This window comes from Numida meleagris, chromosome 7, assembly GCF_002078875.1.
Source record: "Numida meleagris isolate 19003 breed g44 Domestic line chromosome 7, NumMel1.0, whole genome shotgun sequence".
NCBI lineage: Eukaryota > Metazoa > Chordata > Aves > Galliformes > Numididae > Numida > Numida meleagris.
In genome coordinates this window covers 13,921,885-13,943,705 of record NC_034415.1, presented here as the reverse complement: position 1 = coordinate 13,943,705, position 21,821 = coordinate 13,921,885, and the positions used below count along the sequence as shown (strand labels likewise).

Sequence of the window (21,821 nt, the reverse complement as noted above, 5' to 3'; positions counted from 1 at the left end):
GCCTTACTAAAGGTATTTTAGAGAGATTGTGGATTTAATTATTGTTAATTGAGATAACTTGTCTAAATTTTTAAGTTTAGACAAACTTTTAGTTTTGTGTCTGAAATGGTTCCTGAGGCTTAAAACTGAGTTGTCTGGAGATCATCAAAATGGAAATCAGGGAAATGGAAGATAATGCACATTTACATGTTGATCTGGAAAACAAGATTTTTGGGAAGGAATAGTTTAGTAAAACTCAGTTGTTTAGCTATTAATTATTTTACAGAATTTGCTACCACAGTTATAGCTCTTAATGCACGTATAACTAACTGCTTTCCAGCACCAGTGGATGTTGGGACGTTAGCTGTTTGAAAATCGCAGTCTGGGCTATTGCATTTTATTTGAAACTCTTCTTGCTTAAGAACAGTGGCCAGACTAGCTAGAGATCACTTTTGGATGAGGACAGGTAAGGCTTTTATGCAATTGCATTCCCTCAGTGTTCATTGTTCCAAAGAGAGAGATCTCCCTCCCTTTTTTTTTTTTTTTTCTATGACTCTTGAGTTTTGGGGGAAAAAAAACAGGTGTCTGTAAGAGCTGGAGAGCAATTCCTGAGTTCAACCTGGGGAATTATGTTTTTGTTTTTGGTGCAAGTATGGTTTAGCTCGACTTCTTGCCTTGATCCTTCACTGCTATTGTTGAGTTCCCTGATATCTGCAACAACATGATAAGTTAAGAACTGCATAACTGAAGTAATCACAGCATTAATCTATTGTTGCAATAAATAATCTGGAAGTAAAAATTAGGGAGGTAACACTTGTTTTGGAATGCTCTTTATTGACGTACTACAAATTTTTGTGAAGTCTTGGATTTGTTTGCGGCAACTTGAACTGCAGTCTGACTTTTGAGTGGGCAGTACTTCTGGCTGCCATCCATTAGCTGAAGTTAATTAGTTTCGTAATAGTCAGCTGCAGTTTTTTTATTATTATTTTTCAAAAAACTACCTGCTCAGCTGTTAAGGGTAGTGGGGTGTTACTGGACAAACAGTAATTTGTTTGCTTTGTAACATTGTTGAAAAAAATAGTTGGCTATCAAAGTAGTAGCTAGCCAGATCTCATAGGATGTATTCTTTTATTCTGTAATTTTTCTATGCTGATCTTTAGTTAATGCTATTTTCACATTTCTTTAAAGGGGCAAGATGTATTAATGCAGTGACATATACATTTATTTATGTATGTATAAAACTGTGTTTGTTTATTTATGAAAGTTCCAAGCATATATTTTCTTGCATCCATTTGGTTCATTTTCTCCTCTGTACATTATTGCCCACTGTTGTTTTTTTTTTTTTTTTTTTCCCATTCAAGATACTGCTTGGCTTGGTTTGTATGTCAGTGCATAATTTGGTTTCCTCTTTAGGAGTACAGAATATCTTCTGCTTGTGCTCCTGGATGAAAAGGAAGACTTTGACTGAATTGAGGCCCGGGGCTCAAACATGGGTGCTACTTGAGAAGTTGGAAGGACCATGACTAAATTTGTGACTCACATCTAGAAGCCTGTCTGAAAAGACCTGTTTTTTCTTACTGCTAATTCATTGATCTTACCTTTCTTTTTTGCTTATTTCATTGTTGTTTCTGAGCAGTGTAAGATGATTTGTATGACTCTGCGGACTTTGATTCCCTGGTTTCTTGTTTGAGAATTGGAAAAATTATGAAGCCAGACATATTCTCTCAACATATTTTAGACTAGATATTAGGAAGAAATTCTTTACTGAAAGGGTGGTGAGACACTGGAACAGGTTCCCCTGTGAGGTTGTGGATGCCCCCTCCCTGGAAGCATGCAAGGCCAGGCTGGATGGGGCTTTGAGCAACCTGGTCTAGAGGGAGGTGTCCCTGCCTATAGCAGAGGGTTGGAACTAGGTGATCTTAAAGGTCTTTTCCAACCCAAACCGTTCTATGATTCTGTGATTATGAGCGGAAGTCAAAATGGCAATCCATGGAGTGACAACAAGTTAACTCCCCATTAAAGAGCAACTTCAAGATGCAGCACTCTGCAGGTAAAGTGATGTGTGCTGTTTTTTTAGGATGTGAAAGGGGTGATCCTTCTGGATTTCTTCAAACATGGATGTCAGCTCTGGCCACTTCCTTGCTGACCAAGCTGAAGGCTTGAACTTCCAGTCAGGCCAGAGAAGAAGACAGCCTTTCTCACAGTGTGCTAACACCAGGCTCTGTACCTGTTTGAAGACCACGGAGCACATTGCCATTCTTGGCTGGACTCTCCTACCACACCCACTGTATAGTCCAGATTTGATGCCTTCTGACTTCCGTCTGTTTGGACTGAACAAAGGTAGACTGTGTGGGCAACGTTTTCCTAGCAATGATGCTGTCGTAGCAGCTGTGAAACAGTGGGTCACCTCTGCTGGTGCAGATTTTTAGGAGCGTGGTATGCGAGTTCTTGTTCATCACTGGCAAAAGTGCATAGCTAGTGGTGGTGGCTATGTTGAAAACTTGTGTTTTGTAGCTGAGAATATGCTCTATCAAATAATGTTCTTGTGCTCTTTGTAGTTTCTGTGGAAATAGGTAGGAGGCATTACTTTCAGGAAGTACATAGGTCAATCTGAAAGTATTAATTTTAGGCATCATATTGTATGCTTCATTCTATGGTAATGCTTAATATAATTGGTGGCCAACATAAGGCAGCAAGCAAAACTGGCTTTGTGAAGCTGTCTCATTCTTCTGAAGGGAACATACTGGTGCTACCTTCCCCCCTTCCAGCAAAATGTGGACTGATGGCCCACTGAATCAGAGTTTCCATTCCTTATCTACCAGATGCATTCGTGAGTAAGGTAATAGGCATCAGTAATGGTGGAGGAGCTGCACTAATGTAAATATATGTAAAGAGTGGTGAAGATAAGAAATGGGTTTTAAGTTTTGAGCCCTGCGTTAGAGCGTGTTTCTTTTTGACTTCATTCACATTGTCTTATGTATGTTCTATGTGTGTTCCTCATATTGGGAGGGAACCAATTATTTCTTCCTTTCAGGGGCTGTGGTATAATCCTACAAAATTGTCTCTGCTCAGAGCCTACTGCTTATAGAATCAGATGAAGAAAAAGAGTTGTGGCATAGTTTGTGGCACTTTGACTGTGATTAAATGCTTCTGTAAAGCGTGACCTATCAAATGTACTCAGTTTTTCCTGTCTGATTTCATCTTAGTACCCAAGAAGAAATTCTGGCCAGTGGAGTTGTACTTCATCTGAGCAAAATATTTGGAAAGCCGTTGTCCCTGATTATGTGTTCTGAAACTCATTTGTGAAATCCGTTTTTCAGTAGATGTTTATCAGTACAGAATACAGTGAAAGATGAGTTTTGGAGATAATTTATTAATAATCACCACTTATCTTTTGAAGTTAAGTTTATTTTTGGTCCTTCTGTTTGCTTTGTACATTTGCTTTTCTCTGTCATTTGTAATGGTTAAGGACAGGTTTGCATTCTTTAGAATCTTGCTAGAACTGATGATACGCTTTATGTATAGGTTTACTTTAATAAATGTTTTTCATATGCTGCCTATGCCCAACTTAGTCATGCAGCTGTCATTCACATTAGTTTTGTTTCAGTGGACAATCTTATGAGCAGAATTACTTTCATCAAACAGAATTACTACTGCTTGTGTTTTAAAAGAAAAAAAGAAGAAGAAGAAGAAGAAAAAATATATCATTTTAGTTGACCAGCAGTCTGTTAGTTACCTAACACTTATCTCTGGTTATGTTTTAATCAGTGGAAAACTTCCACTTGTGAATGAGAGGATTTTTAGGGGAAAAAAAGGTGCATTTGCATCGTGAAAGTGATCAAAGGCTGTATACAACTTAAATGAAGACATCTAGAGATTTTTTTATGGAAAGAGCTTGATCAGTACCTGGGCATACAGCTTACTGTTCTGTATGTGCTCAATGTGCATGCATACATAGGACTGATTTGTTATTTTAATGACCTCAGTCCAAATAGTAGGCATTCCCTCAAAGCACAACTCATAAATTACATGTCGTTTCTGGTGTCGGTGTGATTCTTAACTCACTCTCTTTGTTTCCTTTTGTCTTTAAGGATCAGTTCGATAACTTAGACAAGCATACACAGTGGGGCATTGACTTCTTGGAGAAATATGCAAAATTTGTAAAAGAAAGGATAGAAATTGAGCAAAACTATGCAAAACAACTGAGGTAAGTTTTTTTTTTTTAATTGTTGTTTTTTAAATTATCTTAGCAGTTACTTAAAATCAGATTATGGAAAACTGTGTAATTTCATGATTAAAGACTATTTTTTTCATTTAAAGAGTGAATTAATTCATTAATTCTTTTCATGACAGACAAGATTTTCTTTAGCAAACTAAAAATTATCTTTGGGTGTGTGCTTGCTTCCTTGTTCGTTTTCCCTCTGTTCTCCTGCCCCTCCCACCCACTCTTTACATCTTCACTTAAAAAGGCTTAAGCTCAAACTTTAGTATATTGTTGTTGTGTTTTGAATCTTAAAGATTTTCCTCTGTCTACTTGTTTGTTGCAACGCACGTTATCCAAATCTACATTTTCTTCGTTCAACCAGCTTCAAGCCTCTGCTACTAGTTATTTTCTTATGTTGAATTGGCGAGAGCTTCACTACGTTTTGTTTAGAAATTTGATTGAAATCATTGAGAAAACTTCAGAAAGCAGCAGATCTTCATGTCCTTAAATCATGACCTTTCCATAGCTAGTCATCCCTTTTGGTTCAGACCTTTGTCTTATCTCTCTTACTCGCTTTCTGTTGTTGCCAAATGAAATGTAATTTAGGTCTAATTGGGGTTTCCCCTCCTAGAGAAGGAGATCATACAAGAAGTATACTAGCAATAAAATGGTCCGAAGTGCCAGAAGAAAGTGGGGTTTTTGTTCTTTTTAAACCTAAAGACACATGGTACTTGCAGAGCAAGATTTAAATGAAGGCACTGCTATGAAATTGGCTTTTAACTGTTATCCCTGTGTTCCCCCGGGGACTCAGCTGAAGCTGTTGCCAGGCCCTTGGCAAACTAAAACTGTTAACAGCTTCTCTTTGGTGGTGTGTTCTATTATCTCATCATTTGCAAACTAGATTGTCACCAGATACAGAGTTGAGGAATCCTTCCTCATGAACACATTTAAGAGGTTTACAGTTGAGAGGGTGGATGTTGTCTTCTGGTGTGATTTCCTTACTAGTTTCTTTTGATCCAGTCATGCATATTCACCAAACAAAACGTCCTATTACTTTACTGAAGGAATTTTTTTCCTGAAGGAAATAAATAGTGCTTTTCCAAAGCTAACACAGAAGAACTTCAGGAGGTAAATGAAAGTTTGAAGCATGCACAGCACTAGTTCACAGCCTAGTTTTGGTCTGTTTTGAGTTGTCTGTTTAAAAATGGAAATGTTTCATTTTCATGAGTCTGCTCAGATATTTTCCTTCAATGTAATGAAGAAATGTTGTTTTGCTTTGTTCTATTTAAATGTTCATTTTCCACAGCTAGCAAGATGATATTAATACTCCAGGATATGATTAAAAATGAGAAATCTATTCTGTGTAGCATTTTATTATTTTGGGTAAAACTTTTGATTTTTCTCAAAGCATTTTTGAAAAGCAAGTTATGTCAAGTACTCCTTCTGTCAGATGGCTGGGCTGCTTGTGTACGTGCAGTAAGTATGACAGCTTCGGGAAGCACTGCTCTTTCAGCACACTGGCACGGTGCATGCATGCACTTCCTGCCTGCTGCTTTCCTGCCTGCTGCCCACGAGGGTCTGGACAGCTCACACACAAGAGGGTGACTGATTTTCTGCCAGTAGACCAGTTCATGAATCCACTGTTAGACATTCTTGCCTGGCTTTTCCGTGGGGGAGAACCGATGGTTAGTTGTGAGTTGTCATGTGATAGCACCTTGTTTTCAACCGTTGTTTGTCTTGAGGGCACTCATTGATGTTAACCGTGTGAAAGGGAACGGTCGTGAGGCCCCATGGGAGATTGAGATATGTGAAGCTTTCATCTCCAGAAAAGTTACTCATCCTGCAGATTGTTCTGTAGAAGTTCTGAGGGAGAAGATCATAGGGATAGACTGTGGTTCTCGTAAATTTTAATGCTAGCAGCATGCGGCCTGTAAGCTGGATATTAATATTTCTGATAGCAGTTTCTTGGGCTTAACTTCATTTTTTTTTTACGACATGACAAACACGCTGCTGAGAATCTCTGTATAATGAACTCTGATACTTATTATGCCCTTATTTAGCAGATATGTAAACAGTATAGAAAGTGTTCACCTCTCGGTAGTTCCTTGGCTGTACTTGTGCTTGGACTGGAGATCGAAAGGAAATTAGAAGTTTGATTAGTGATATAGAGCTATAATGCTAGAAATGTATAGATTTTCTTTGTGCTGTTTCTTTTCTGGTGGACCGGCCGTATTTATTGTTGCTTGGATTTTATTCTCATAGACTTAAACCAAGAATGTAAATTTGAGTTACTTATTCATAACAGTTTTCACAAATCAGTCTATGTCCTGGCAGAAACTCATTCTCACTTAGTGTATGTCCTTGCATAAGGCATTTTTTTATATACCATCACAGCTTGGTGATGTTTCCAGATGGCAACAGCTGTTCCAAATTTTTAAGGAGATAGCAAGCAAGTGATGCACATGGAACGTGCGAAGAGGTGTTTGAATGAACTCGCTATATTGTTACTGAAGCTGATGGTTTATGGTTGCTGGGTAATTGCAGAAATGATAACTTGTAAACGAGGAACAGTATTTGGGACAGAGTTCTCACAATTTATTTATTGTTGTTATTCTTTGACATGCAGTTGTTGATGCCAAGAAAAAAAAAAAAAAAGAAAAACTGTCACCTTTCAAGAAATGTTCAGTGTGTATGGAAAAGAAAAACTGAAATTTGTTTTGTCTTTGAAATATGCTTTGTTCTGAAAAAAACAACCATAAATTCATTTTTTTAATCTTAGAGGAAGTATCTTGAGTTTAGTGTAGCTTTGTTCTCAGCTAACATATCGTGTTGACACAAGGAATGTGGAGCTTATTGTAGGCTGTTACTGATTTACAGAGATGCGAATTAGGGCAAATGTATACAAGACACATTGTAGATTCGTAGATTTAAATTTGATTATGCTGCTGCTTAATTTGTTCCTATTTTATTATAGGAAAAAAGATGTATTTGCCTGATTACTGGGCATTTGGCTGACTTTTGTAATTGAATTCTCAGATGCTGCTTTTGATCAGCATTATTGCTTAAAAGGGGTGAGGCAAAATTCTGTTTTCTTTACTACCAGGTTATCACATGGAAAACAATTCTGAGGGTTTACACCATGTTGGTTCTGCCTGAAGCATTCCATCACTTCATAAGATGTAGGAGTTCCATATTTTTTAACACTCAGTAATGGTGGTAGTAGAGTTATAGGTGAAGCTTCTATGCAGAATAAGATTTCTGGATTTGGTCAACTTTTCTTTATTGCTAGTTTAAATAAATAGTGTTGGTTGTTCTTGAACTAGGGAGCTGTTTCTCTTTAAAATTGTAACATCCTGTGATTCCTGTTTGATCTGAGCAAGTGTATTTTTCATGGTTTTTGTTACTTCTTTCTGCACACCATTAAGTGGCTTTTTTTTCTAAGTAAGATAACAATATATGCATACGTCTAGTCAAACTGAAAATTAGTTCCTGCGTTTCTATATGTAGAATCTTGGGGTGTGATTTGAAATGTGTGTAAGCTCAAACATGAATTTGGTGACACAAATTATCACCATATGTGTTTGTTTCTCAGATATCTTTCTTTGATTGAAGCTGAGAATTTAGGTTGATGATTGTCTAAATATGGATGTGGCAGGTTTTTTCTTAATGATTCCGAGGATTTTCAGCTTTGGAAACTCTAATTCCATGTTAAACATTTTTAAGACTCATCTTATCTAGCTGAAAGCTTTTTCTGGTAAGATGATATTACTAAATAGAGTTCAGTGCCATTACTTTCACCCAGTCTGTATGTTGATAAGCACTCACAGAAACCTATTTGAAATTATTGCCTTACATGTAGATGTGAAATGCCTTTAAGTTCCTACTGCACTTTAAAATTAATTTCTGAAGAAAGAATTCTAAGTTTGCTCCCAGTCACTTGTAGTATGATGTAGGCACTGTAGAAATTCAATATCAATGGATGTCAGAGCTGTTACCTTGGCACAAATTCTGCCCTGTTGATGCTGCTGCACCCATTCTTTACATTCCATTATTTGACTGAATAAAACTGAGTTTTGAGTTTGTTAACGTGTTTTTGTATAAATGTCTGTACAAATGTAGACATCTTATGTACATGCCCATAAATAATGTAAATGTATTAATTAGATGCTTTTTGAAACTGATGAATGCATGACTTAAAATTAGTAATGTAGTCCAGGCTGCTTTCTCACTGATGTTAACCTGAGATCAACTTATACTGAGAAGAGAGATTCGATAAAATTACAGGGTCTGCAAAACTGAATGTTGTGCTGAATGAAATCTACTTCGAGATGCATGTGATGGAATTCTAGATTTTATTTCCAGAGTATTGAAGTGTCATCCCTCTGCATGTCTCTGAAGAAACACAGAGCAGTTTATCTAGTAGATTTGGTTCAGTTCTGATGGTCTGCGATTACTTCTGTTTTTTTTTTTTTTTAACTTGACAGTACTGTTGCTCTGATCTGTTACTTGCATTTACTTTTTTTCTTTCCTTAAAAAGAAAGGAAAATGAAGATTCTGCATTTATTTTGAATTAAATTATAAGATACCTATAATGCTGACTTGGCCCGGTGTACTTGTGAGTTTGTTCCTTGGCCTTTGGAGCAGATATAAAAGAGGCATTCTAAGACTGTTATATCCATTTCCCTAAAGGAGTTGTGCTCTGAGAGAACTAGCTCGTAGTATTTTTTCAGAGACCTTCGTCATCTCCAACGTGTCTACCAAAATTGCTAGGTGGTGTCAAAAATCCTACCTCAGTTGTTGAGTCTGGGTGTTGATCTGCTAAGGACAGCTCATCAGGTTGGCTTCTGGTCATTTTTGATCCCTGCTAAACTTAGTGGGATTTATACCGATGAGCAAGGAACAAAGATATTCATACTCTATTGGTAGGTCTTCGTTTTGTCTCCTGGCAATTATAGTAGAGTTAAACAGAACAACATAGCAGAGTGGCAAGAATTAGTTGGTGAAGTAAGCACTTGATTTCTTTTAGTTTTTTACTTTTAAACTCTTCTCTAATTTATGAACTAATACATACATATGTATATGTATTACTCTGTATATTTTATATGTGCAGATACATATACACATACATACGTGCACTTAAAAACTGTGTGGTTGGGGGATCAGTACAAATCTGACTGGGAGTGGGGATACGTTATTTGTAGTTTCTCCTGCTCCAAATAGGCTTTTGCTAAGGGACTCCCCTTAATTTAAGCTGAAGCATTGTCAGTCCAGCTGGCTAGTAAGTATGTGTTTACGTGAGTCTCCTAGTCTGGGTCTTGAAAAATAAATCAGGTGCTTTGTACCCACTTGTGGGCTGGTTCACTTGTGGAAGAGTCTGAAAACAGGAAAACTAGATTTCTTTCCAGTGAATCTGAATTGTGGGAAGTGCATCTATTCTGTAAATAGCAGCAGGTATTTAGCTCAGGGAACTTGGCTAGAATTGGACTGGACTAAAATCTCCAGAAATTGGTAGTGTGAGTGCTGAGCCCTTAGCACTGCTGCTTTGCTTTAGAGGTCTTAAAGATGTAGACTACTCTTAATTGCTGCTGTAGACATATGGTAAGGTTCCCATGACTTGGAGAAACTAGCTCAGAGCCATACTTGGATACTGAGAAATAGACTTATGTTTATGTAAAGGTAAGATCTTTCTAAATGTTGATATTCCCATGTTTAAAAAAAAAAAAAAAAAAGAAAACCAAAACCAAACGAAACCCATTTATGCTTCATTGTTTATGTGAACACTACTTTTTCTTTTAGCTAGAAATTTTGCATTTGCTAGCCACTTCTTATTTATTAACTTTGGTTGTTGTGCTTTGTATTGTGTATTGGACCTTGAAGCCCTTCTCTTTTCAGCTTTAAACTCTGTGTTTGTGGGGATGGGTTTTTATTTATTTATTTATTTATTTATTTATTTGCTTTTTAAAGTGGCTTACTTTCTCTTTTGTAACACCCCTGACTGAAAATCTTCCCTTGAAAGGACTTGCATGGTTGCTTAGCTACAGCGTTGTGTGCTTGGGATGCAGTTCACCTTCTGAATATTAATAAGGGGAATTTCAGGAGTTTGCCAGTCATTAATAAACCCCGAGTAGCAAAGCAGAAGTGTAAGGGAAAGTGAAACATGGGGAAGTTACTTAGCTAAGAAGATTATTAGACTGTTGTTTTTTTTCCATCTTTTGATTTTTACAATTAGAATGTCTCCTTTTAATCCTTAAAACAAGTGGAATTTCACAACAGGCCGTAGATTCTGATGATGGTGAAGAACAATCCTCATTTTGACTTTAGTGAGAAAGGAGTTACGCAATTTGTAGATAAACGTTTAGAAGTCTGTGTTTATTCTCAGTGTACAAATGGATGCATAAATGATGCGGCAGTTTTATGGTTGTTCTTTCTGGCTGTAGACTGAGTGTATAGAAAGAGACAAAAGATAGAAGCTTGCTATTTCCACTGACTCTCAGCTCATATTTTGTTATATACTTCATGACTGAACGTGGTCTCACTGCTTGTACCTTAGAGGTACGTGACTTCCAAATAATTTGACTGAGGAAATCTTGCAAGGTCATTTTAGATGAAGGCAGGACTATAACTCGTGTTTTAATGATGAAATGGTTCAGAGTGATGAAGTCACAGGCAGCCAGTTAGAATGGGATACAAAACATGCAAGATACTGTTTCATGCAATATTCTGTAGCATTGGGGATGCCGTTTGCTTTTAATCAGAGAATTGCAGAGTTTGGAAGAAACCTCTGGAGATCATCTAATCCAACCCTTCCACTTGGCTGCTTCTGGGGGAAGGTATTCTGGTCTAGATTAGAGTAGAAATGGATCTGGGCTACTAATTAAGAATTAGTCTAAGATGTCAAAGGCCAGTTGTCTCAATTATTACTGGACAGAGAGCTGGAAAAGTTCTGTTTAAAGGCTATTTGAAATACAACTGGTTATCAGCTCTAAAGGTTGCTATTTTGTACTTGATTTCTTCTTTAGATGAATGTGTAAAATAGCTTAATCACACAATATTGTCCTTTTACACAAAAGTTTGAACGAAGCATATTTCATACCAATTAAAAAAATAGAGCCATTGTTTGCATAATGCAGATTCAGTGCTCAAGAACACACTTTGAAAATTCTTCCTTGACTGACTTAAAGTGGACATTCTGCTTCTTGAACATTTTTTTTTTTTAATGGAAGGTATGGTTTTATTAGAGATGTGTAGTAAAAATTGTCAGCATTCTGTGCCTTCTGTTTATGGGTTGTAAAGCAAGTAATTGGCATTCCGTATTTTATGGGGAGTTAATTCACACTTAAAAATATGATGTGGTTAATTTAAAGGAGAGATATCCAAAATGGGCAATCTGTTCTACAGTTTGAACCTTGTTAGCTAGGTTTTAATGATCTGGTTCTTATATTTGGAAAATATGGGAAATTTTGTGACGGTGGGCATTGGTCTTTATGCACTGGTCTATTTACTTAGAGTAGTAGATCTCTTTTTAAATACAGTTTGCTACAGCAATTGAAATGCTTTGCGATTCTTTATTACCTGTAAAATAGTACCCTTAGGGAAAGGAAAACTGTTGCAAAATTATAATTCTAATATAATGGAATAATACAATATAAGTCTAATGTAGTTCTCATATAATAGGAAAATTACAGTCTTGAAAGTTGCTAGAATTGTATGTTACTTTTTTTTTTTTTTAAGTCCAACTTAATGAAAATGTGAAGGAAATCATTGCTTTTTCTCAAAAGTGACAATATGTGTCCTCTTGGATTTCAAGAATTTTAAAAGACTTGCTCTGAGAAAAGTAATATTTTAAGTTAGGACAGAATTCTGTGCATTAGAAAGTATGTACTCCAATGTTAAAAGCAAGAGGTTGGCTCACAGAAAGACAAAAATTTGAAAAGATGCTGCACATTTTTCTCCCTCCCTCACGTCCATCGTGACTTTAAAACTGTATGGCTTAATTCCATGTTCATCACGGCACTTGGGATGGTGTGTGCAGCAGTAGCTTGCTACTGCAAGTATTTTGTGGTTGGTTGTGTAAGCAGTGTATACCTGTATTGTTTGTAGATGTGGTCTGTATGTTTCTTAAGGTGCTATTTCTGCATTGTATGTTAAGCAGATAAGTTCATATCGGTGTTCTTGGCAATATTTGGGCTGTGACATGGTCTGAAGTGCTGAGTCCGTGGATCCTCTTCTAGAGATTTTCTTGGTTACCAAAAATCTAGTACTCATAAAACTCTTTGTAGGACAAAATGTCACATGCTTCCTTAAAAGAGAAGTTGCCCTGTGTTCTGGAAATACACATACAGAAGATTGAGAGGTGTTGTGGTTAAAACCACTGATCGGAATGTACACTCAAAACTTCATTCAGGCAGGGGGTAAACCTCCGCAGGGTTCATGGGTATTGTGTGTAGTGTTCAATATGTGTGTGATAAACAGTGACCATATATTTGCTTTTTTCTTATTTGTTAGCTTATTTTACACATATATATGAAAAACCTGTTAAATAAAGAACACTTTATGTCTAGTCTCTGAGGACTAGAGGTTTTAAAATGTTTATAAATGCATTGTTCTAGGTCAAAGTGACCTAAGACTTTGGAAACACTGTAGATTTCTGCCTTGTGTTAGGTTAAGGGACCCTTAGATTAAAAAATGAGGTAACTGAAAAGAATTTATTTGTTCACGCAGCTTGCTCCGTGTTCGTCTTGTCAAAACACACTCTAAAATAACATCCTTTTTTTCTTCTTCAATAGAAATCTGGTTAAGAAGTACTGTCCTAAACGTTCATCCAAAGATGAGGAACCCAGGTAAAAATGTGCACTTAAAGTTCTGCATTTAAGAAATAAGGACTGAAGTAAACTTTGTCCTTTTAAGAATTTTTATTTCTTTTAAGATAAAGTACTTAAATGTGTAAGACAACAAAAGCTGCTTGGCTTCTCAGTTCTGTTGTAATCCTTAACGATGACACATCATATTTGTTTCTGTAGTATTTTAAAGTAGTAAACATGGCAGGTTGTACTTGCTGTGTTCCAAATTAATCTTTATCTCACTGAAAGTTTGAAAGCAGAAGTTTGTTCCAGGGTTTTTCTTGTTGTTTATTGGTTTGTTTTTTAATAGAACAACGGTGATTTACCACTGGGCTGTGGTTTTTCTTAGTGTAGTAGACTTCTCTTCTGCATAGTTAGGTATTCAGATCTGAGACTTGGGTGTAAACAAAAGTGCCTTGACCTTGGCAAGAAGAGCTTAGGCCTCTTAAGCTTGCTGTCTTTCTCTGACTCCAGAGACAAAATAAGTCTGAATGATAAATAATCATAAAGTTGTTTAGCATAGACTGCTCCTCTACAGTTACAGAAAGAGAGGTGCTTCGTCTGCGGTCCCTATCCATTACCTTTTTTTTATTTAGAAAAGCACAATGCATTGTTTCCTTCAGAGATAAACGTGAATGAAAGAATGTGGGCTAAGTTTCAGATTGTGACCAGAGCCCATGCTGTGCACAGAATGCCTGGAAATCCACACTAGAATTTCCTCTATCTCTTTTGACTCTATTTAAAGATCCTTGGCTACAGGGAACAGGAATTCTAGTTCTAGGATGGCATTTAAGTTCCACAAAGCCAAGCCTATGGAGATGGCAGTATTCCACTGTTAAAGAGAGAAAGATGTATATTTTAATGTGGTGCCTGTTTTTTTTCTTTCTTCCCTTCCACACACACTTTCTACCCTTCGCCCCTCCTCTTCCCCCCCTTTTTAGTGCCAGCCATAGTGGCACCTTACTTCCAGCCAAGAGGTGGGCAGGCATACAGGCAGCTGTCTTCAGAGCTGATAGCAAGCTTGTTCTGTAGATCATCCATCGGGATGCATATGAGTGGTATGATTGGCATGTTCCACCCTCAAGACTACCAAGTACATCATCTCTGCAACAAGTTCAGCCTCCGAGCCTAGGGATGTATGTATCCGTTCCCAAGCTCAGGCCTCTCAGTTGGCAGCTTAGGAGATACCACTATACTACAGGGCTTTGCAGGTAGTATTCTTCTTCTTTTTTTTCCATCCACAAAAATTTATATTCTTATAAAATGTATTTGAAGAGACATTGCAACATATAGTACATGCTAGGCTCAATGTAGGCTTTCCCAACTTTCATTTGTTGTAATTCAATCAGTATTAAAACAAGGTTTATTGTAAAATATATCTGATGTTTTTTTAAATGTAATTAGAAGCACAAACTATGTTAAAGGAAATCTATTTAAAAAAAGAAGCAAACACAAAACTGTCTCACTTCTTGTATTTGTCTGTTTGTGTATATGTGCTTTCTGTCAGGTTTACTTCATGTATTGCCTTTTTTAACATCCTTAATGAGCTGAATGACTACGCAGGACAACGCGAAGTAGTTGCAGAAGAAATGGGACACAGAGTCTATGGAGAATTAATGAGATACTCACATGATCTAAAAACTGAGAGAAAAATGGTAATTGCTGTATCTTGATTTTATAGTAAGATGAAATTAGATGTGTCTCTGAATGAACTGATGTATTTGTGAACTTGGCAATAAGTAGCTTTTGGAATACATTTCTAGAATACATATTTAAACCTGTTGTGGTATTTTAATGTACTTTTAACAGTTACTAAAACCTGCGAATGAAGATTTTGGAAGACTGCTTACTGGTAGCTTTTTTGCCAATATAATTTTTTTTATGTGGTACTGTTCTTGCATAATTAGTAATGTCTTCGAAAGAGTACCACTAACGTGCCGGAAGCGTGTATCATAGTGTGTCAACATCACAAACTAGGTAATGGTTATAGTACTGAATATATGCAAATCAAACTTATTTGTGGTGATTTTAGCATCTTCAGGAAGGACGAAAGGCGCAGCAGTATCTGGACATGTGCTGGAAACAGATGGATAACGTGAGCTCGTGTTTTGTTTATTATTCATTAGGAAAAAAAAAAACAGTCTGTAAATGGAACTGTTATAATCTCCCTTGCTTAGAATTTAATGTTTAGCTATATTATTGAATGGCCAAATTGGATTTAGCAACACTCAGAATACATTCCAGTGTGTCCATAGTTCATTGCTAAAAAGAAAATTAAAAATCTCTCATAGTCAGCTAGTGTGTGTATGTAAAACCTTGTGTACCCAGAGTAAAGGAACCTGGTTAAACAGTGGGTACGGACTTGGGTGCTTCTCAGTGGGCTAGAGAGTAATCAGTAGGGATGATTTATTTCTATGAAGATGAAATCTTAAGTCACTGTATTTGACTTGAGTTTGTAGTCTTTGTTACATGAGGTCTGTTCAAGAATACTGCTGCTGTAGGCTGTTACCCTTTCAGGAGGCAGCATTATATTTTTACAGAGAAATGCAGAAAGTATATTTCTCTAGAATAAATTATAAACATTGCTTTTAAGGATTAAAAAATGCAAAACAAAGTATGTTCACAATGCATTCTGATATTTTGCTTTCTGTATCTTTTGAAATTTATTATCTTTGATCCAGATTGTTGTGAAGCAAAACCAGAAAGGTGAATTTCTATTTTGTTGTTGTGAACTCAGAGGATTGATGTCTTGGTTCAGTGTCAGGTCAAAGAGTTTTAATTCGTGCTCAGATGATCAGAGTAGAAGCAGGTGTGGTAGTTGAAGATGCTGTTACCTTTCGGACAGATAATCCTCAGAGCTCACCACAAACAATCAGTTGTGTTTTGTATGCAGAGTGAGTCTTTTAAAAAGGACACGTTAACCTCCGCTGCCTGACTTTGCTCTAAAGCAGAAGAGCAGTACTCACGCTATGTCTGTTACCTGTTCCTCTCTGGAGTTACTAACTTCCCAAGCTGCAACAGTTTTTCCTACAACAGTTATCTTGAAAACAGCCGGAATTATTGAATGTCATGTATACTGAATAACGTTAACAGTGTATTTACTTAAATAAAGGTACTTAAGGAATTTAAGGTCTTAAAGGGAAGCTTTGATATTTAGAATTCAGAGTTGCTGTACAAAATTAAGATGGGATAGTAGCTGATGAAGCAGTAAGTTTGTGGCTTTTGTAGAGTAAAAAGAAATTTGAGAGAGAATGCAGAGAGGCAGAGAAGGCGCAGCAAAGCTATGAAAGACTGGACAATGACACTAATGCAACAAAGGCTGATGTTGAAAAGGTAAGAGCAGCTCCATGTTTGTTTGTTTATACTCTCCCTTTACTATAAACATCTGATATTTGTGTATTTGTCATACTGGAACAACATCCTTCGTATAAAATTGTGCATAAAATGTGCTTTCTTATTGTGTGCAAAATCAAAGGGTAAGATGTACACAGAGTATGCTTCATCATTCTTGAGATGATGCTGAGTCATTTATCTTCCTTCAGTAGGCAAACTCACTGGTGTTTGGTATTGTATTATGTATGTCGTCTAGTTCAGTCTCCTTTATGTTTTTTTGGATATGTATTTAAGCAGTGTGGCTAAGGGAGCTGAAATAACCACTGCGCTCTCTCTGTGTAACAAATCAGGTCTCTTGGCTGTCTGTATAAATAAAGGCTCGCATTGCTTTTATTATAAGGATGTAAGTTTTGATTATGATTTTGATTAGTGTTTTTACCTAGTGGCAAAATAAATAATAATACTGATATGTATCATTGAAAAGCACAAGTCATGTTTGAACCGATAACGCTTTCCCACTAGGCTAAGCAACAGTTAAACCTGCGTACACACATGGCTGACGAAAACAAAAATGAATACGCCGCACAACTGCAGAATTTTAACGGCGAACAGCACAAACACTACTACATTGTCATTCCTCAGATTTACAAGGTAAAATAATGAAGAAAATATGACTGGTGTTTTTTAAAGGAGAAAGTAGAATTTAAAATGTCAAACTTCTCTTTTTTAGTGCAGTAGTAGATAATTTTATCAAGAAATTAACATAATCTCACGCAGTCGACGTTTATTAGAAGACTTTCTGTTTTCAGTAATTCTGCTTACACTTGCACTGGAAATACTTTGCTCTGTTTTCTATGAAGGTTTTATATAAGACTTGAAATATTAATGAAATGGGACAGTAAAATAAAAATTGTGGACATCTGTATGAGAGCAAATATTTAAACAATCATTCTAGCAAAGTTTGATCACTAGTTCTCTTTATTTTTTTCACGCATTGACTTGTAGAGATGTAGGAAAGCACATAGCTAATGGTGACGGTGTGGTTTAATGTGTCTCATGTAGCAGGTTTATACGGGGTGGATCTGGAGGCAGAAGTGCTCCCCCCACACCCAAGTGGTCATTGCTTCATCAGTACTATAAGCAATGCATGGTACTCTCTAAAATACCACAAACGCATGGTGTACGTGGAGCATGGAAATGGAAGGAAAGTAAAAATGTTGACTTCATTTGAAGGTGTATCAGTTTAAGAATGTTTGATGTTTTCCTGGCTGTATAAGGAATTTTATAATATTTTAATTGGTAAGCAGTACTTCACTATATCTGGCATTAACACTGATGGAATAATTGCAGTGAAGTCCCAGGACAAACAGTTTGGTTGTTTTTGTAGCTTGGTCCTATTTTTCTCATGTTGAAATCACTTATGTTTTCTAAAAATCTCCAGAGGAAGCAAAAAGGCCTAGTCCTGCTTTCTCTTGGGACTACGTTTTTTAAATTATTTCCTTGCAAGTGTTTAGTAACTTTGAACGGGAATGCTTGGGGAGAAGTGTTTAGCAGGTCTAAGGTTATTGCTTTGCTTCACAGATGAAATTAGACACTATTTGAGATATCTGCCTTTGTTAGAATAGGTACAGGAAAGATCCACCTTTTTAACCCGTTTTTGATAACCTGTTTATGGATTTATTGCCTTTTGTTTCCTTCTCTTTGTTTTTCTTTGTCACCTTAATTTAGGTGAAAGGTTCTGGGCTGTTATCTTAATAGTATTTCTCTTTAATTTGTTCTTTTTGTTGTGTTCCAGTAGACTTTATTTACAAATCTTGTATAATGGTTATCTTTTTTTCTTTATTTTCTTGCACACTTGTGAAGGAAATAGTTTGTATTTGAAACTGGAGAAAGTTTAAATGCATATATTTTAATATTTCTAACCTTTCCTATTTTTTGTTAACCATAGGTATTTATTGGAGAGGATAAAAATAAATGCAGAGTTAAAGAAGATGAGATTTCAGGTGGATATACCCATTACCAGAGAAGTTGTTTGGAAGGAGAGAGTGAGGAGCTGTAGAAATTAATAGGATTTCATTACTACAGTTTCCATTTTTGCCTGAAAATTTCTTAACTAAGTAGGAGGCTGTAGGCACTTGACACAGGCTTTAAAAATAAGGAATAGAAAGTTCAGTCCTTCAGACACCGTTTTATAAATTTAAAAATGTAATGTCTTTAATTTCTGTTATGGGCATCTCAAATCTATGTCTGACAGGACTTACTTTCTTTTAGCTTAATTAGTTCTGTTTTGTTAGGTAAATAAAAATACTGGGAAGGCACAGATATTCCGTACTACACTGTGGCGACCGCAGTAACTGCATACATCAGGATCAGGGAAAAAAGTCGATAAGTATTCATCTTTCTTTCTGCTTGCAGCAACTTCAAGAAATGGATGAGAGAAGGACTATCAAACTTAGTGAATGTTACAGAGGCTTTGCTGACTCTGAGCGCAAGGTTATTCCAATCATCTCTAAATGTTTAGAGGGGATGATCCTTGCAGCAAAATCAGTTGATGAACATAGAGTAAGTAGAACTGAGCTACTTAGGAAATGCATATGAGAAAGTGAATTGATATGTGGAGAGGGGGAGAGAAGAGAAAATGTACAGAACTTAATCCTGTACATTTATATATGTTTTCAATTATTTGCCATAATATTGTTAGTCTAAATGATTGCTTCCAACATTGGTGGTATTTGTTCTCTTCATGTTTTATTGTTTTACTTTGATCTGAAGATGTTTAACATCGTATATGATTTTGGACACGTTTTGGGTATCCTGAAACATCCCAGAATACCAGCGTGGTTGGTATCTTCTCTGGTACATAGCATTAAATTGGATAAACTATACAAAGATGGGGTCTAATTTGGGTATAAACCATTGCCCTGCCTTAAATTCATGAGAACTTGCGGAGACTGTTTGCTGAGTTCTGAATAGCAGGGTATGTATGCTTTGATTCGCGTCGTTGGTAACGCTTCTGAGAAAAAAGAACACGCTTTATCTTCAGTTGATCCATCCAAAAGCGTGCATTTTGTGTCCTCTTTGTTTAACACCTGCACATCTTTTCACTTAAAGGGAAAATTTATGTCTTTGTGTTTCTCTCTTCTTCCCTCTTGATGACTGCTTGTTTTTCTTTTTAAACTCATTCATGTCCTGTTTAGGACTCCCAGCTAGTGATAGACTGCTTCAAATCTGGTTTTGAACCTCCTGGAGATTTTCCATTTGAAGATTACAGTCAGAATATTTACAGAACTATCTCGGATGGAACCATCAGTACACCAAAGCAGGAAGGAATGAGAATTGATTCAAAAACTACAGTGGGCAAGGCTAAAGGAAAGCTGTGGCTATTTGGAAAAAAGCCAAAGGTAACAATTCTGAAATTACTATTTGGAAAATTAAAATGTGAAGATTGAGAGTACATGGAAATAGCAATTATTTATTTTAAAACTACGTTCTGCTTGTACTCTACTGTTTTTTGATGATGCACAGTTTGAGTAAGGTTGGATTTTATCGTACTAAAAATCAGGTTTTCATGGAAGGAAGTTTTGCAATTTTTCTAGTGATTTGTGTCCTGTAATGTTTTTTATTCATTATTTGACGTTCTGCATAGGTTTAAATATAATAAATAAAAGTAGCTTCCAACTTTTCTAACTTATCTGAGTTGCTGTAAAGACTTTCTGTGATTGCATGGAAAAAATGTTGATTTTGAATGTAAAAATAAGCAGAACAAGTCAAGAGGGTGAGTTTTATGCTTTGGAATCAGGCAGGCTTCAGATCCCTCTTTAATACTACAAAAAGCAACCTCCTTTAAAATGTCACGTATTATATATGTTTATCAATAGGAATAGTACATAGATTATTTTTTTAATTTAATGTGCTAGTTTTGAAAATATTAAAACTTAAAATAATTCACTGATAAAGCATACTGTTGAAGCACCATACAGGTAAATGTCCCAGAAGAAGCGTAACTATGAAAAAGGTAGAAATATGCCTATGCTCAAGAAAAAATTGAAAGCAGGTACATATTTAAGTTTTATGTTAGGATTTCAGTTAGTATTAGGGCATATAAGTGAGTCTTTTTAATGATTCCCTCAAAGTTCAGTGAGATTGTTTTGATGTTCCAGATCAGTTTCTGCCACACTGTAGAAAACTATTCTTACAGCTCATTTGGGGTGGGATTTATTTTCCAATTGATAGTATTCCAAGCAAGCAGATCCTTGCAGAAAAGGTTTAGCTGATTCTTTTTCTCCTCCTCAGTATGTTATGTGTAACTGCAGCTGTGTTAAAAAGAAAACTGATTATTTACCTTTCATGCAGTATAATTAATGATTGATAGTAGTTTATCATTTTGGCATGTTACCATCTTTATTGCATTTGGCTGCAGAGATCATGGCTACCAGTTCGGTAATAAGCCCTCTTTCCAAGAATTTTGCGTGTGTGCTCACGCACACACGTACCCTCTTCCACAGCCAGTAAAACAGTGACAATCTAAATTTGTTTACAGTCTGGATGTTTACTGTAGGTATAAGAAATTCCTCAGTATGATGACAGCTGAAGAAAGCTGTCAGGACTATTTCCCTACTCTTTCTTCTCCCCAGTTTGTTCATTTCATAGAGGTGACTATGAAGGCTATATGCTGTTTCCTATATAGAATCACAGATATACAAATATGTATAAATTCTACATATTCTTCCTTAAATACCTGGAGTAAATGGAAGATATGTTTTGGTTTTTTTTTGGGGGGGGAGAGGGGTGGGCGTTATGAACACACTTGGGAAAAAAAAATCAGCTGGGAGCAAAATATATCTCAGAATACATATATATTTGGAATTGTATATATTTTATATCAACTATGTTATTTTTAGTATTTTCTAGACGAATATAAATATGTAACATTATTAAGTATTTCAAAATATTAGGTAATAGAAAAACAAAACAAAAATAGTAACTTACTGTATTTTGAGGTATTTGTGGTGGCATTTGGGCCTTCATTTAGCTTGAGCTGTGGCTAGGCTTGACTTCCATATGTATGTTTACCTGTTTTTTGATGTTATCGGACAGAAATGCCTTTTGGAAAGGGAATAAATTGTGTAGCAGAAAAATGGAAGAAGTGAAATTGGCAAAAGCAGCAAGAGCATGAGAGACAAACAAACGGTCAGAGAAGCAATTTTTAACAAGGGGAGGAAGAAAGCGGAGGAAGTTGTAGCGATTATGTCGATTAGGAATGCCGTGCAGCCATTTTGCAAGTCCAGTTTGACTATGGAGATCTGAGTATACATCTTTTTTGGGTCATTCTCCGTGTGTGTACATAATATTTCTATTTCTAACTTACCTGGTAAGGTGCATCAAAATGTAGGAAGAAAATGTGAGCACAGTTGCACAAATTTCCAGAATGACCATAACTACAGTTGGAAAAAGCAGGCCTTCCT

General features: G+C 36.3%; 1 protein-coding gene across 4 annotated transcripts in view; it reads left to right on the top strand.

Annotated features, from left to right (window-relative positions):
* FNBP1L (formin binding protein 1 like) overlaps positions 1–21,821 on the top strand; it is a 61,189-nt gene that overhangs the window by 28,284 nt on the left and 11,084 nt on the right. For all 4 annotated transcript variants that reach the window (XM_021404801.1, XM_021404799.1, XM_021404798.1 and 1 more), the window contains exons 2-9: positions 4,071–4,186; positions 12,970–13,023; positions 14,531–14,678; positions 15,056–15,118; positions 16,252–16,356; positions 16,879–17,007; positions 18,772–18,918; positions 19,554–19,757. In XM_021404801.1, coding sequence (XP_021260476.1) covers positions 4,071–4,186; positions 12,970–13,023; positions 14,531–14,678; positions 15,056–15,118; positions 16,252–16,356; positions 16,879–17,007; positions 18,772–18,918; positions 19,554–19,757 — 966 coding nt within the window. The remainder of the gene's footprint in view (positions 1–4,070; positions 4,187–12,969; positions 13,024–14,530; positions 14,679–15,055; positions 15,119–16,251; positions 16,357–16,878; positions 17,008–18,771; positions 18,919–19,553; positions 19,758–21,821) is intronic.